The sequence below is a fragment of the Crocodylus siamensis genome, chromosome 1 (assembly GCF_052110815.1).
Source record: "Crocodylus siamensis isolate JL-2025a chromosome 1, ASM5211081v1, whole genome shotgun sequence".
NCBI classification, from domain to species: domain Eukaryota; kingdom Metazoa; phylum Chordata; order Crocodylia; family Crocodylidae; genus Crocodylus; species Crocodylus siamensis.
The window spans coordinates 1,879,322-1,895,135 of record NC_143395.1 but is presented as its reverse complement, the minus strand read 5'-3'; the positions used below and the strand labels follow the sequence as shown (position 1 = coordinate 1,895,135).

Below are 15,814 nucleotides of genomic sequence, written 5' to 3'. Positions count from 1 at the left end.
TTTGTTCAGTTATACATTTTTATTTTCTAATAGGTACAATACTAAAATAAACACAAATTAAAAAAAAGTTTTATTAAAACAAAACTGTACAAAAAAGCAGTTATACTACAGTTTAATTACAGAACAGTCTACTGTCCAAAAGGCACTAATCCAGAATAGGAGATACAATGATACAGGACTCATTTTAACTATTTTAACCAATACAATAGAGCACTTGTTTCTCTGTCCATTCACATATAGAAACAAGGACTTCTGCTACAGTCATTACACATTGTTATAAATATGAGCCCTACGTGTAGAGATGTAGTATCCCTCTCCCTGTGGCAACAGTCGTTTGAAAAGTAAATTTAAAAAAAAAGGAGAAAACAACTCTGGGGCAGAAGGGGAGGACTTAATAAAACCTTCCCTTTGTATAACACCTCCTGTGTCAGGAAGTGCTTTACAAAAGCTAGGCACTATTATCCCCATTTTGCAGACAGAAAAACCGAGGCATGGGACAACAATGTGGCTTCCTTCAAGGCCACACAGCAAGCCTGCGCCGGAGCAGGATGCAGAGCCCAGATCAGCCGGCCCCAGACCCGTTCCCTACAGCAACAAGACTGTACCTCGTGCACGCTGTTCCCCTGGCCCTGCTTTGATTCCCGGATGCCCTCCCCAGCCCTGTCCCTTCCGGCTCCCATGTTGCGTTCCCAGCACGCACGCAAAGCGAAAGCCGCCTTCTTCCTTTTTGTTTTAGACAGCAGGTAAGACATCAACATGCAACAAACAGTGTGGGGATGTGTTTGGCCTTGGACAAACTCAGCAATTTTTCCAAGGAACTTTTGGAGGCTTCGTGGCAAGCAGGATCGAGCCGGAGACGAGGGGACTGGCTCTTACCGAATAAGATGCACCGTGGGCATCCTTAGAGCCCGGCCCAAGTTACGGTGCAAATGGGATGCCGTAGTGTTTGGGGAGCTTGATGCATATTTTTTTTTTAAAAACCTAACAGCGAGAGCCCACGGGTCCTGTCCCAGATGTGCTTCCCCGGGGAGAAAGGATGCCCTGCAATGGAGGGCAGCAGCTGAGCTGGCACCCAGGACCCGTGCCTTTCCCTAACCCTCTTGCAGAGCCACGTCCAGAGGCCCTCTCCCTCGCGGGGGGCGGCATGGCCGCAGGGGCTCCTTATTCTGCCAGCTGCTTCCTACCAGCTGGGTCCTCCTGGGCCCTCCCTCCCGCTGCTGCTCCGCTTGGCGTGCTGGGATTTGGGGGAAACACTGCTAGGGGCCGTGGAGACTGGAAAAGCGCCCTGTCCTGCGAGGAACCCAGCGTCACTGATTGCCGTGGAAGTCGGATGTCTCTTCCCACGGCCTGCTGGGGACGTGAGTGGAGCACATGCCCTTTCATGCAAGCAAGAGGCCCTGTTCAGACAAACTGACCCAGGCCTGCCGCGCCGCCCAGCGATGCTGCCCGCGTCGCCCAATTCTCTCGGCACGGAAAGTGTTGAAAATATCCAATTCAAAGCTACCCGGGGGAGAGGGATACTGCAGCTTCCAAACAGTGTCATACACATATAAGACAAAGACAGGCATCTGGATGTTAACAAAAATAAGTAACCGAGAAATATGATTAAACAAAATCTCTTCTCACATCATCCTATACTACATCCTCCTTCTGCTTAGCAGAAAATTGTACGTACACAAAAATACAAATACACAATTTTGTAGAACAGTCTGATTTTAATATATTTATATATATTTATATTTATATGAGTGGCAGGTTAGTTCATTATATAGAGCTTTTTGCACTTTTGGCTCATATGCAACAAGGCTTATAAATTCAGCTTTAGCTTTCATTCAGGTTTTTATAGCTTTTTGAACAATTGTTTTCACATTTAAAGCAGCATCCAATTTGCAATAGGAGTCGGTGGTGGCTACAGCAAGGACCAGGTCAAGAGGTTACTCACGGGGGGAGGGGGATATACATTCCAGTGTGTGGATGGAGGCGTGGGAGTGGGCATTAGTGCTAATGCAAACGAGATTGTGGATGGATGAGTCTAGGACACCACGGTTCCCTTTTGAGGTAGGCCAAACACCTACAGCAGATGAGACACGGGGATGGTTTCCATCACGGGCGCGCGTTATGGGAGATGAAGGGTGCATGGAAACTCAGGACAAAAACAGACACAGAAGGAAACCGGCTGGAAGGCTTACACTGGCCAGCAAAGATCGGCCGCGGCTCGTCTATGCATTTGGCGGACGCGGGCGACTGCCGTCCATGCGGCGCACGCTGGCTTGCCGCTGCAGTCACGCTTACTCGCCATTTCATCACCATGGACGCAAGGTCGACTGGTCCCTCCCCTTGCCCCTGAGTCGATGTTACGTGGAGACAAAATGAAGATGCAGACTTCTGAAATGAAAAATGGGGACGCCCTACCACTTTGCTGGGCTTTTTTTTCTTTTTTGCACATTCAAATCCAGTCACGCTAAAGAAAAAGATTTTTCTTTTCTTTTTTTTTTTTTGCCTCTGATACCGTTCCATTGTCTTTTCACGTCTAGGTTTGCAAGACTCGCGATCACATTAATCTCATTTCAATTACGACCACGGCTATTGACAATCACGCTGTTACCGAAAAAAAAAGGACCCCTGTAAAAAAGGCATCGATAGCACCGGGTGACAGGGCGATGCTGGACAGCCTGTGCGTGCTACAGGCTCTGCGGAGACTTCATTTTCATTAGTACCACAGCAATAGATTCCCATTTGATCATTGCTTTATCAACACCCATCATCATCCTCCAACTTAATTTTCTGTCCTCTGCAGAAGAGATCTACTCGTGGCTAGCTTCACCAAGAGTAATTACCTACGGCTTCGCAACTCATACACATTATTAAATTGTCAGAACAAAATCAACATCCTGTTATTAATGAAAAATAAAGCATCTACATATGGATTGCTATCGTTTTTGGGATCCTTAAGTGGTACCAATAAATCCTAATGGTGGCATTTTATTGTATCATTTGTTTTTAGTACAGTCACAAAATATAAGTCTCCCTTCATACGGGGTTTGGGTTGTTTTTTTTAAGCCAGCACTGAAGATACCTTTATTTTTATCCACATTAAATTTTCATGGACGTGTTTACAAAATGATAACCACCTGCCAATGGTTAAATGGTTTTGACACAATGTTGAACAGGTGTCACTATCATAAACCTAGAAATAATTAAGAATATAGAAGGAAACTGTGTCTACGACTCCGAGTGGTGATTATATATGCGCATTAGTCACTCCTATCCAGACGCTCGGATGTATGTTTATCCAGATATGCATGATTCACACACACACAATCATTTGTCACTGGGATCCTACAGGCAGCTTCCTATCGTTTCATAAGCAGAGACTGAATTCTGTTGCAGGCTTTTCCGCCCCCCCCCCCAATCAAAGATTATAAGGCTCTGACTGAGCAATACGAGCTTCCTACGACGACTACAAACAACTACTCGGTGAAAGGCGGGGAGGGGAAAGGCAGCAGGAGGAAGCAATGAGGATTTCTTTCCGGCCTGTTTCTGCAGGGGCTCCAGGCCCGGGACTCCTGCTCAAGTCGCTGGGAGTTTGCGCCTGGAAGGACTGCAGACAGGAGCCTTTTCTTCGGAGGGACACGAGGTCTAACTCGATTCCTCCAATCCACTCTAGAGACCTGCTACTTAGGCACTTTTTAAATTGACAATTAAAAAAAAAATCAAAAAAAATCAAGGTCCAGCGTACATTTCCCACTAACTGGGCAGCCACCAGGCTTGGAAAGATTATGAAGTCAAGGAAAAGAGAGCTCCCTAGGGATGCAACTGGCTTATTGGTCACCTGTAGATCGCAGCGCTGTAGGAACTAGATCTCATTGGGATGGGTTATTCCCATACTAGCCTTGCTTTCTCTTGGTTCGGTGGCTTGCTCAGGCAGGGCCTGGTGGCTCGCCCCGCTCTCGCCCAGCCCGACTCGCACGCAGCAGGCTCGGTGCTGACGGTGCAGCAAGAGGGGAGCGTCTGCAGACGCAGCGCAGAACGACGCCGCTAACACGACAGCTGGATTTAAAAGGCCTGTAAGGGTGTTTCTGCTTTTCTAGGAGCACTGCAATGGGAAACTGCGGCCTGCAGATGGATGAGCTGGGCTGAGTTTGGACGAGGTCCACTGGAGATGGGGGAACATGGGGAGCCGGACTCAGGCTGACACTGGGATGTGCCCAGCAGCTGGGGAATGGAGAGAGGTGTCACCAGGTGATAGTCATGGTTGGGAAACCAATATGTGAACCGTGGTTGCATATACTCCATTGGCAAAATGCAAGCAATTCCTTTGGCTCACATTCGTCCAACCCACCTCTCACCTAAGCAAATAAAAACTATCCTGATTGTAAAGCATGAACAGCAGGTCTCACACCTGCACTGAGCTCGCTAGAAAGTCTCTTGGACTTGCCGATCTGTTTATCCTCCTCGAAGCTCCAAGGATAAAGAGACAGGCAATATAAACCCAGTGCGCAAACCAAGAAAGCACAAACAACTCTCCCCCGTTAAAAGTTTCCAGCATCAGGAGAGAGAACATAACAGAATTAATCCTTGACACACAATGTCCTGGCAGTGTCCTTTAACTGTGGTCCAAAACCCTTGGCACTAAATTATGTCATTCAGGATGTTGCGAGTGAAAAACCATCTGTAAATTGCTGGAATTTATGAGTCATTTTTTTTTTTTTTTTTACAGGCAGAGAGTGGGCTTAATAAAATGTTTCATATTCATACTTTGGTGTGGACAATATATATCTGGACTTTGAGTAGGCATTTGATACAACACCGCATGGTATCCGAGGGGAAGCATTAACCTATGTTGACTTGGACAGAAGTAATATTCAATTGGATTAAAAAATTGGCTAAATAATCTGCCCAAAAGCTCAAAAGTAATAAAGTGCCTGTACCTGGAGAAGGTAGGAAGGCGCCAAACAAGAAGAGAGAGTCATTTTTAGATCGTAAGGGGGAAGAAAGGGTGTGGGAAACAACAAGTAATCTTGATGCAAGGAGGTAAGCACTAAACAGTGATTTACATAAAGAACTAATCAGATCAGACAAACCTGAGGGCCTTAATTGTGTGCTACAAATGTCAAATTAGTTTGTTGCGAAAGACTCCAGTAGGTGAAACACTTCGTCATACTTGAAAATTATTTGCTGAGGTGCAGGGACTTACTCTATCCTGGCAGGTGGACTGCCCAGGTAAGGGTTTGTTTAGATACTCATGAGGAGACGATATTTAGAGCTGCTGTTCTCCAGATTTACTGACTTATCTAAGCATCAAAAGTAAGTGGGGAAAGGAGGTTATTGAGGAAAAAATGGGGCCTCCTGGTAAACAGAAAACAAAAATTCATTTCACAATGCATTGAAAACCGAATTCGGTGCCACACTGGGTTGGATGCGTCTGACAAAGAGTTGGATGGGAGCCCTGCGCTTCAGAGATGCATAACAAGCAATGCTAACTGTCCAGGGTTCAGGCTGGGGCTCTTCAAGTATAAGAAAATAGGAATAAAGTGGGGGCAATTCAGGAAAGGCCTACTGAGGTGAGACGGCGATAAGGAATATGGGATCAGGGAAGTGGACAGTGGCATATACAGAAACAGGAGGGCAGCTTGGAAAGAAGGGGCACTCTTCACCTGGAAAAAGAGCTGGCTGCAGAAGGAAATCCACGGCTCCCAGCAGTCTAGGGAGGTATGTGTAGGAAGGAAACTGAGGCTCAAATGTCAGGCATAACTTTAAGATGAGCGGTCACCCCAGCAAGGTAAGTAGTGGAAGCCCAATCACCAGAAGCTTTTGGAGAGAGGCAGCTAGAGGAGCGCAGCTACTTGGAAGCAGATGTCTGGGCACTCCTGCTTTAGGGAAGGAAGCACACGACCAGGTAGGCTCTTCCTAGTCTCTCTATTTGTTAGGAGATAGTCCTGTCAAATGTCCTCTTTTCTTTGCAAAAATCAAAGCAAAGTTTCACCAGCCTCAATATCTGATCCCTCTTGATAACAATTAAAGACCCTGGAATCAGAACTGTGGCCCAATCCAGAGCACGTCTCGGCTGTAACAGCAGCTGGCGCACAACTCAGGATGGGACAATCCTCGCTCTTCTATAGCTACTCAGCTGTGGGACACTGCCTGGTTAAACATGTATGTGCGCCAGAAAATTAAGCAGATTTAATTCAGAAGGTAACAAAGAAAGTCCAGGAAGTAACAGAGTGACACTGGGTGTGTCTACACGTGCATTTACTGTGCAGTACATTACTGTGCAGTAAGTGGTTTTTAAGCCGGTGTCTACACATGCAGGTGTTACAGCTCAGTAATGCTGTGTGTGGACCAACTTGGGAGTAAAGTTAGTCCTAAGTCAGTCCACACATACAGTGTTACTGTGCAGTTTTAAATCTACATGTGCATTACTGCACAGTAACTACTCAGGTGTAAATTTGCTACCTGTATCATGCAGTTAGCACATTTACGCCCAGGTCAGCATAAGTAGCCATTGTTACTGTGCAGTACATGCATGCCTGTATTGCACAGCAATTTTAGGTTACTGTGCAGTAACCTAAATTACTGCACAGTAAGCATACACGTGTCGACATGCCCACCGTTTTCAAAGCCACTTTTTTCTCAAGACCACATTTGTCTGTTTCCCACTCTAAGCATACATCTGTGAAACCGAAAGCAATCAGAGGACTTCTGTTAAAAAGGCATTTATTATAAAACAACCGAAGCTCTGTAATGTTTAGAGACATAAGGCACAATTCCCTATTCTCTCCTGGAAAGCACACTTGGAATGTGTACCCAACATCTTGGAAACAAAGGCAGCTTGAAATGTGCTAAGGAAGATCTGATTCAATTTTAGTCTCAGAGCTATGTTTGCTAGTCACAACAGACAAATGCAATGCCTCACACTACTGAGCAAGAAAATCTGCGTGATGAGCTGATAATTCCAGGTCCCCAGCTCTGGCTGGCGGTACAGGGATGTTTACAGTGCTGTTTCCAAAGTCCTGTCAAGATGAGATAGCAGCAACTTTATCAGCAGGGAAACTTAAATAATAAGCATTACCAAAGTCAAATATGCCTTGAGGAATGAAATATATACTTAATATTCTTAATGGAATATATGGGGTGGAGAAGATTTATTAACGATTTACTTTCCATTATCTCGTTTTACTCTCCTCCAACGATTCAATAGATAACTATAAAAATTCTGAAATGATGTCAAACGTAAGGGAAGGCTGAGGTTAACTTCTTAATTATAAAGGTATATCACTAATGTGACTTTTCTGGTCTTGACATCACATGGAAGACTATAATTAGGCAAATAAGCAAAGACTTCAGGAAGTTAAACAGATGCCAGCAATCAGTAACAGCCAGTGTCTAAAGCTTTATACATATTACAGTCACCTCTCTTGACCCTGGCTCCAAAATTTCTAGCCACTAACATTGGCAGCACTGGAAGAATGAGAGTCAACAACACTTTAACTACCGTGTCAGCCTGGCTTGCACTGAGCAGCACAAGTCAATGGGCCAGATTTCCAAGGCATATAGTCCCCTCCAGATGCAGACAACTTTCTGGTAGGATTCACAAAAAGTACCTGGCTGGGTTAGATTTCTAGCTCCCTTTGGAAGTCAATGACAACTGGGTACCTAACCTGCTCAGACAGCTTTTTAAATCCCAGCGGGTACTGACGTGTACCTTTATGTGTCCAAATCCCTAAATGTGGTCTGCTCAAGAGAATTAGTGACAAGAGCTGCACTCGTGGAAACAGTGGTGCGAAAATTTAGTGGAAAGATTGCAGTCTAGCTGTGGCCCAGCTGTACTCAAGATCCATTAGCAGAAAAAGCTTCTCACAGGTCAGCTCCAAAAAAGCACAAGGGAAAGCATTTGGTGATATAACGGGCAGTGAGTGAAGGCAGCCTGGGTTACCACCGTACGTGATCCTCCATCGCATATTATATTGGAGGCATATGGTGAATGTCTAGTAATCAAGAAGCAATAAACTTGGAAGCAACTGCTACTAATATAGCGAATAAGACTCCACAAGAAGATGACTTAAAGCAGACATAAGAGGTGTCTAGTCCATGTCTGGACATCCGCAATACAACTGGCATATTCCAATGACTGGGTCAGGATGAAAGTAATGTAGGTAGCAAACTTGGGTGCTGGTCCATGACTAAGGCTCTTGGACACTGCAGCAACAAAAATAAATAATAATGCTGATAATGAACTAACCTGGTATTCTGGTTATCTAGCAATCATCCTTGCAGAATGGGAAAACATGAAGCCTTTGCATTTAAAAAACAATATTGTGACACAATAAGAAACCAGGCAGATATGGACAAGACATGAGAAAGCAGCTTTCCACAGGAAACTAAAGGCAGTTTTTGTCTCCAGCACTGTACGTCCCATCAGCAGGAACAGGTCATTGTTTGAGTTTACTAAGTAGCTGTTCCAAACAGTTGAGGACATTGGTACTAAAGGGAATTAGAGGGTGGAAGATCTGCTGTTCTCAAGCACATAAAGGACAGAAATCCATTTAATAATGACCATGCCAATCTATGTCTTCCTAAAGCAGCTAATTACATGTAAGGAGGACGCCCAGTCATTCAGAACAACGGCCATTACACTTTTATGTATTCGCTCTACCCACCCAATTACCATGGCTACAGTTTGAAAAGAATTAGCAAAACCTTCGCCTGATCACAACATACATCAGTAGGAATTTGAGAGTGAATTACAGCAGAGTACACTGGCTCCCATTAAAAACGAGAAAGAGAAAATGGAAATGGAAATGGAATGGACAATTTGGCACGACGGGCTGCACTGTACACGGATATCACACATCCATTATGCAGTTCACTATGGCTCAACAGTATTACTACACGCACACCTACTTGTATCATCTGCGCTGTTGGCTGGAGCAGTTAATGCTTACCGGAAAGAACTTGCAAAGAACGAAGCTGTGGAGCATCCACGGATTGTTATTTCTCAGGCTCGAGAAAACTAAAGAGCTAATCACGCAAAGGGATTAAAAAAAGATAATTGGCATATCTTTCTTTGACAATCTGTCAGTATGATATAGCACTTCGAAACGATAAGGCCGACTACTTCAAAACCACCTTAGCGAGGCTGGGTAAGAGAGACCCTGAAGAAACCAAATATATTTACATAAATTTCCCAGTTAATACAAACTGAAGTACGACACGCATTTCTGTAAAGAGCCTGCTGTTGTCCTCTAACTCAGGGAGCCGATTCTGGTATACTACTCTCCGTATCACTTTGGCAACTGAATCAAGTATGGTTGATAGACAGAAAGCTGAAAAACAGACATGAACAAATCACTCCAAGATGCTTCTGGGCATAAAACACTAGGTCAAGAGGATGGAGAATTTCTTTAGATCCCTAGATATATTTATTGCACCTCCATGTTTTACTGATGCTATGAAACTACCATTAAAAAAAAAAGAGAGCGAGCGAGAACCTTGGTTTGGCCAAAAAGAGCCCTCTTCCCCCCAATGCCACCTTCAAAACGTATCGGCTGCTGATCGTCCTCCAATGAGCAAGCCCGCTCCTGTAGTTATAAAGCATCTCTCTCAAAAGAGACAAATAATTTTTGTTACCTTTGAAATCTAATTTGTAGCGGCCACCTCCGAAATACCTCTGTTTCACTGAACGTGCCATAGGTTTAAATGGGACAGTTTTGATACTGCGAATTGCATTAGTGGAAACGTAAATAGAAGGTTTTTGGGTCACTCTTCAGTTAGCCAAACGTCTGGTGGCTGACAACTGACTCAAAATCCTGAGTAAATATCCTAGCTGTAAAAAAGCAGAAGAAGGAATGTTTTACTTGGAAAAGCCTGGTAGGAACTGCAGCGTGCTGCTGATCAGTCCACCGACCTGACCCCCAAGGGAATATTAATGAAAATATCTGACTCAGTAAAACTGCAAACAAGTGAGCCAGTCTCTATACAGCCCCAATTAATACAACAGGAAGGCATTAGAAACCAAAAGACAAATCCACAACTGCCTAACAACGACAAATACATTTGACTTCACTGACACACAAGTATTTCCCCCCTCAAAAAACTTGCCAAAGCAATAAGACCCGTGTCAAATGAAAGAGATCAAACCAAAACAAGATTATTGCCTAAAAGTTTAAGATTTTAATAAAAATCTAGTATTGGTCAATAAAAAAATAGCATTAAAGAGTGCAACTACTACTTGGACAGGAAGCCCTTTGCTGAGTAAGAGCAAGGAAGTTTCTTCTGATGAGACGGGCAGAATTTGCTGGTCATTATACAGCAAACCGTGACCTGAAAGAAGAAAGGAATTCCCTAGCGGATGAAGACTAAGCAATACTGAAATCACAACGCCCAGGCTAGTGGAAATACAAATCTAGCAAACTGCACAGGTATCAGAAATGAACTGCCTCAACGAAGGAAGATTTTCCTCTACGCAAAATCCACAGTAAACACCATCACAGTGACCAGTTCTCACGGTCCCTTACTCATGTTATATAAGAAACCAGAGATGAACTCAAACCTAAGTCTTGGACTCAAAAAACGTCATGGAGGAAAGTGGGACTCTACGGTTTGGGAGTGGCTGTGGTGTTATGTGACCTTAAAAATCTTCACTCCACTTTTGCAGCTCTGATTCATCTGCAGCATCAAGGACGGTATCCAGCCGACCAGTGGAATCCAGCTGCAATTACCAGATAACCTCTGAGCGATGTCTAATTAGACCACCCAAGGGAAGCTAGTATGATGTTTTTGTCTATAGCCAGCACTGCAAGAAAGTTTGTATGTCAAATAGTGAAGCTGAAAACATTAGGGAAATTAGGTTGATATGTTCCCCTCTTTGAAGGCAAAACAGTATGAGATTTCTAATATTCTGGATACCAGGTGACTGTTCTACTACTGTAAAGCCTTTACATATCTATGATTTTACTACGTTTTCATGAGACGTGATAGCCATCGTCTTGCCAAAAAGCAAAAGAAAGCAATTCCTATAGGCTGTCAAATCTAAAAAAAAAAAAAAATCCCAGCTACAGAAAGACTGGTCAATGAATACTGGTGACAAAAACAGACTCATTCAACTCCTTTTTGGTCAATGGCACAAAATAAGAGCGTGTGAGAAATGAAGAACTGAATCATAAGCACTGCAGGTTGCAACTGGAGTCACAGGAAGTCTGAACCAAAATTAAGAAGCTAATCACTCCAGGATGTTTGGAAGCTGGATCCAGACTTTGCATGTTAGATCCATTTCTCATAGGCTGAAAATTCTTCCTGCAAAGTAGACGGACGCAGAATGGCTGAAAAATATTCATGGGTCTTAGCTAAACCCCCGTCCGTGTGAGCCAATTAGCTGTGTTGTAACGATACATTAGTAAGTAACATAAGCAAAGATGCCTCTACAGCAGCAGGGCATCAAAAGAAAAGCCATTGGCTTGCTGCTGTGTCTACTTATTTTAATTATCAACTTATGGATCCTTTGGAAAAAGCTGGGACTCAGTAAAAACATTTAAATTAATGTATTCGACCCAGACAACCTGGGCAAAGAAGGGGAAGTGGAAGAAAAGGTGAACTATAGAATGGTCAAAGATGAATGAACCTGAAAAGAAGGACCTGACCTGGAGCCAGGAGACGGCTGCCAGGGAACCCTGAGCAACTTCCAGGCAGAAGTCCCAGCACGAATGCGCCAGGCTCGGTTCAGGCAGCACGCGCATCCAGCCCATGCCTCTGGCTTTGGAGGATGGCAAGAAACGCTGAGTCCGATCTCAAAGGCATCGTGAGCCAGCATGAAGTCTGCCAGCGTACCAGAGACCAGTGCGTATCGCAGAAGGCATCATCCCGTTCCTTCACCCTTGCCTGCAGAACGAGAGGAGCTGCCTCCTGCAACGGATTCAGCTCCCAGATCCATTTCAAAGGGAACCCGAGCGAGAGTCAATTAATGCTTGGATGTGCTGAAGGTCTGAACAGCGTAGAGATGAGGCCTGACTTTAAAAGAAACCTGGAGATGGAAATGGCCCCCCCGAGATGGCTGTTGAAACTTCCCTGGGTGAGGGGGAAGTGTACACCCTGTACACTTAATATGTCTCACCCGCTGAAGCGTTTCCTTTGCCCTGAGCAACAGGGTTGCAGCAGCCACTCGCGGGGGTAATCTCAGCCCCAGGTTCCCCCAGCTTAAATACCGACCAGCTATCATTCATCAAAGCAAAAGTGCCTGCTAGTCAGGAAACCTCCACCATGGGCTGACAGCAAAGAGATGATAAAACTGAATGCCATCAGCAGATTAGTTATGTCTAAGAGTGAATTCCTTCATCGTTTTAATCTGGGACCTCAAGAGAGAAATGGAGGTAGCACCTGTTTAGCCCTAGCCAGGATTTTTTTTTTACAATCTGCCTGTGATCATCCTCTGGAGAGGGGAGGCTGCTGCATACTAACAAGCAGCAAGTCAGGAGGGCTCACTGATCTCTAATTGTACACAAATGATTCATCTGCCTATCCCTTATAATGGGAGCTGCGTTACGAGATACAGCAATGGCCTGATGGTGCTAGTCAGCGCTGGAGCCACATTTCCTCATATATGCCAGCACACAGATCCACTATTTTAGGGGTGCTGCTGCAAACTCCCACATGGCAGCAACACACAGAGACTGGACTTTACCGCATTTGTTTTATTCTTCCCTATGTCTCTGAAAAAGGTGTTGTCTGAAACTATGACTTTTTTTTTTTTAGGCGCGGTTTAAGCAATATTTCTTCTGAAATTGCAGCTGTCCAACAGTTTGATTCTCTTCTTTTTAAAATGAAACAGCTAGAATAAATGGTCGTGGCATCCCCAACATAAAGAGGCCATCGATTATTAAAATCTCCTTACAATAAATCGTGGATGTTGCCTGTCAGCCCTGTGTGTGACTGCAGTATGAATAAGTAGGTAAAATTCCACTGAAGCAAATTTGCTGGATCTTTCTGCTCCACAACAAACCCCCTTTCCCTTTGCTTGCTGGCACTGCAAGATTCACACAGACCCAAAAGGCACGTCTCCCCCGTGATGGCTGTGTCCTGGCTGCAAGGGCCCCCCACACTGCCCACCTGCTCCTGGTCTCACTCTCCCATGCAGAAAGATGCTGGCAAAGCCACTCCACAGTGGTCCACAGATGCTGGAGACCGAGGTCTCGAGAGCAAGCACAGAGGGATGCCTTGCAGTGGCCTTGCCAGCATATTTTTGGGCTTGGAGTGTGCAAGCAGGAGCGAGCGGGTAGGGCGTGCTTGGATGTTTCCCTGGTTGGGAAATCCCCATGCAGACAGGCCCAAAGAGAGAAAAACCACAATGGGGTCTGCACAGTGTCTTCCTTTCCTGAGTCTACCCTGATGGGACTTGTGAATTTGCCTACTCAGAGAACACAATGAAACAAAAAGATGGCTTCATTCTGCTTCAGGGATATAAATCCTCCAATGAAATCCATAAATGAAAGACAGGGGCAAGCCCTGCCGATCCTCTAGAGTTACAGAGACAAAGCACAGGCCCCTCCGCTCCCTCCCCACTTTACCCTAGCAGTCGTCACAAGATTTACAGACAGTAAAGATGATCAAGTCAATCTGTGCCCTAAATAAAGGGGTTTAGGCTGGCTTGGGAGCCACAGTTTCCTCTTTAATTTTTTTAAAGACTTGGCAACTTGTTCTCCCGGTTCTAACTTGCAGGCATGGTGCAAGGCAGAGGGAAAACAGAAAGCCAAGCCAAGGCATAGGAACTTCTCACTGTCTTGAAAAGTGGACATTCAAAAGAAAAGAGGAAACCTGCGCTTCCTAAACAAAGCCCCCTTCCTCCGTAAGCTAACTCCATGCAGCAGGGAAGAGAAAATGGAATGTAGTGGAAATGCTATGTAAATTTATTAAATTTGTTTTAAAAAAATGTAACACAGTCTTGCCCATCTCTAACACATCCTGTGCTGCTTCCACTGAATAGTTTCCTTTTACCGGCAGCCGCATATCATTTTATCAGGATGCCAAGAGATCATTTCCACACAATGCCAGCAGATGTAATTTTCTTAGATGCACACACAGTTCATCATTCAGATACTAGATGACAAGGTGATCGCAGGGTGACTCAGTAATGCAAGTTTGCCGTTTGGTATTTGGAATTCTCAAATGATAAAAAAAGATTTATCAAATATAAATATCTTTAAGAAAAAAGTAACAAAAGTGCTACATATGATCAAGGAAAAAACCATTCCATTAGTTTCTGCTACTTAAAGTAGGTTTCCTTTACAAGTATTACCACATCCATTAGCAGTATGGCTTCCAATTATTAATTAAATTGCTCGCAGCAGTATAGTTTTCTCACACCTTAACAAGGCCAGAGTAAAAAGAACACAAAAACATTCACACCCCATTTCTTGAGCAGGCAATCTTCCTGCCTTTTACAAAAAAAGCATTTGTGTTTGGGAGATCTGTGTCATGATGGTTAACTAGCAGAAATTAGGTACCGAAGTCCCCTGTTAAGCCTTTCAGTCTGGTTAGGATGCAGGCATTAGCTTACACAGATTTGCAAAAAAAACCTCATTCACCCATTTTGTGACCTTAATACCTTCCTTGAAAACACTGCTTTTGAGAGGGGCAAGCAGAATGGGCAAAAGGTAGGAGGAAGAAGAAAAAGCGAAGTTGCGTTAAGATAGCGCAATAGAGTCTAGACCTCTTCTGAGCAGGCACTGCTAGACATGCCAGATAATGAATAGTGGTTTTGAGAAGTGGACTGTCGTCCATTAGACATTCAGCTCATTTTTCATGTGATCCCAGGCTGGGCTTCTATCATGGTCCCAGAGGCAGAAGGCAGTATTTTATCCACTAAGCCATGCAGCTTGTGAGAGTAGAGGATAGGATGTCTGTGTTGACTATGTGAACATCAACCAAAATGTGTGAATGTGTTTCCAATGGACATTCTCAGCACAGCACCCAAAAGAAGTATATCAAGTCACTGTGTGACCAGTGAGGCACGGCTTATTGCAGCTGGAAATCGCGTATTCCTAGGCTGACGTGGGGTTTCTAGTGTTCTTTTTACTCTCTGTTGATACTCCCAATATGGTGTCCATCGACCCTGTGCCACTACCTCAGCTTGCATCCTTTCAGTCTTGGAGAAGGAAAAGCCTAGAGACTAGTTTTACATGATGTCTAAGGGTATCCAAGATTTTAAGTGTAGCCTAAGACTTGTAATTGAGGGCTGTCTAAAATACCTGGAAGCACTTTGAATGCTAAGACAGAGCAGCAAGATTTTCTAGCCACTGGGGCTGGGAGAGGGAGGTTGGTTGGTTGGCTGATTGATTATTTATTGGGAATTAATACTGAGAGAGTATATGCAAAGGCTGAGGGCACCATGCCATCTTCACAGAACAAGACCCTAACAGCTAACTGACGTACAAGAAACTGCAAAGTTATACTGTAAGAACACATATTAAGGACCGAGGAAAGTCTGCTAAGGTGCTACGTCTAAAACTAAGTTACTTCTTGTTTTGACCCTCCCCCTTCTTTGTATCAGTCGTCGTCTAGAGCCTCTGTCTTGATCTCGTTAGCTCCTTGCCGGGCCAATGCCAAGATGGTATGGTTTACCGCTGCCATTTCCACGGCTAATGAAATAGGGTCTTGATGGTCACTATGGCTAGTGCTGTCATCCTGTGTGTGCAGAAATGGAAAAAAATGAAGCTTGGTTAATCAATTAGGAAAATATTCAACCTGCTATTGAAATAGTTTTGAAAGTAGTGAGTAAGGGCACCAAATGACACTGTCACTAACTGGGGAGGTGAACAGAAAT

The 15,814-nt window shown here is 44.4% G+C and overlaps 1 protein-coding gene across 6 annotated transcripts in view; it reads right to left on the bottom strand.

Moving 5' to 3' along the window:
* The window catches only part of HMBOX1 (homeobox containing 1), a 152,616-nt gene continuing 136,802 nt past the window's right edge, over positions 1–15,814 (bottom strand). For all 6 annotated transcript variants that reach the window (XM_090026035.1, XM_090026197.1, XM_090026282.1 and 3 more), the window contains one exon: positions 1–15,675. In XM_090026035.1, coding sequence (XP_089882161.1) covers positions 15,538–15,675 — 138 coding nt within the window. In that variant the 3' untranslated portion in view covers positions 1–15,537. The remainder of the gene's footprint in view (positions 15,676–15,814) is intronic.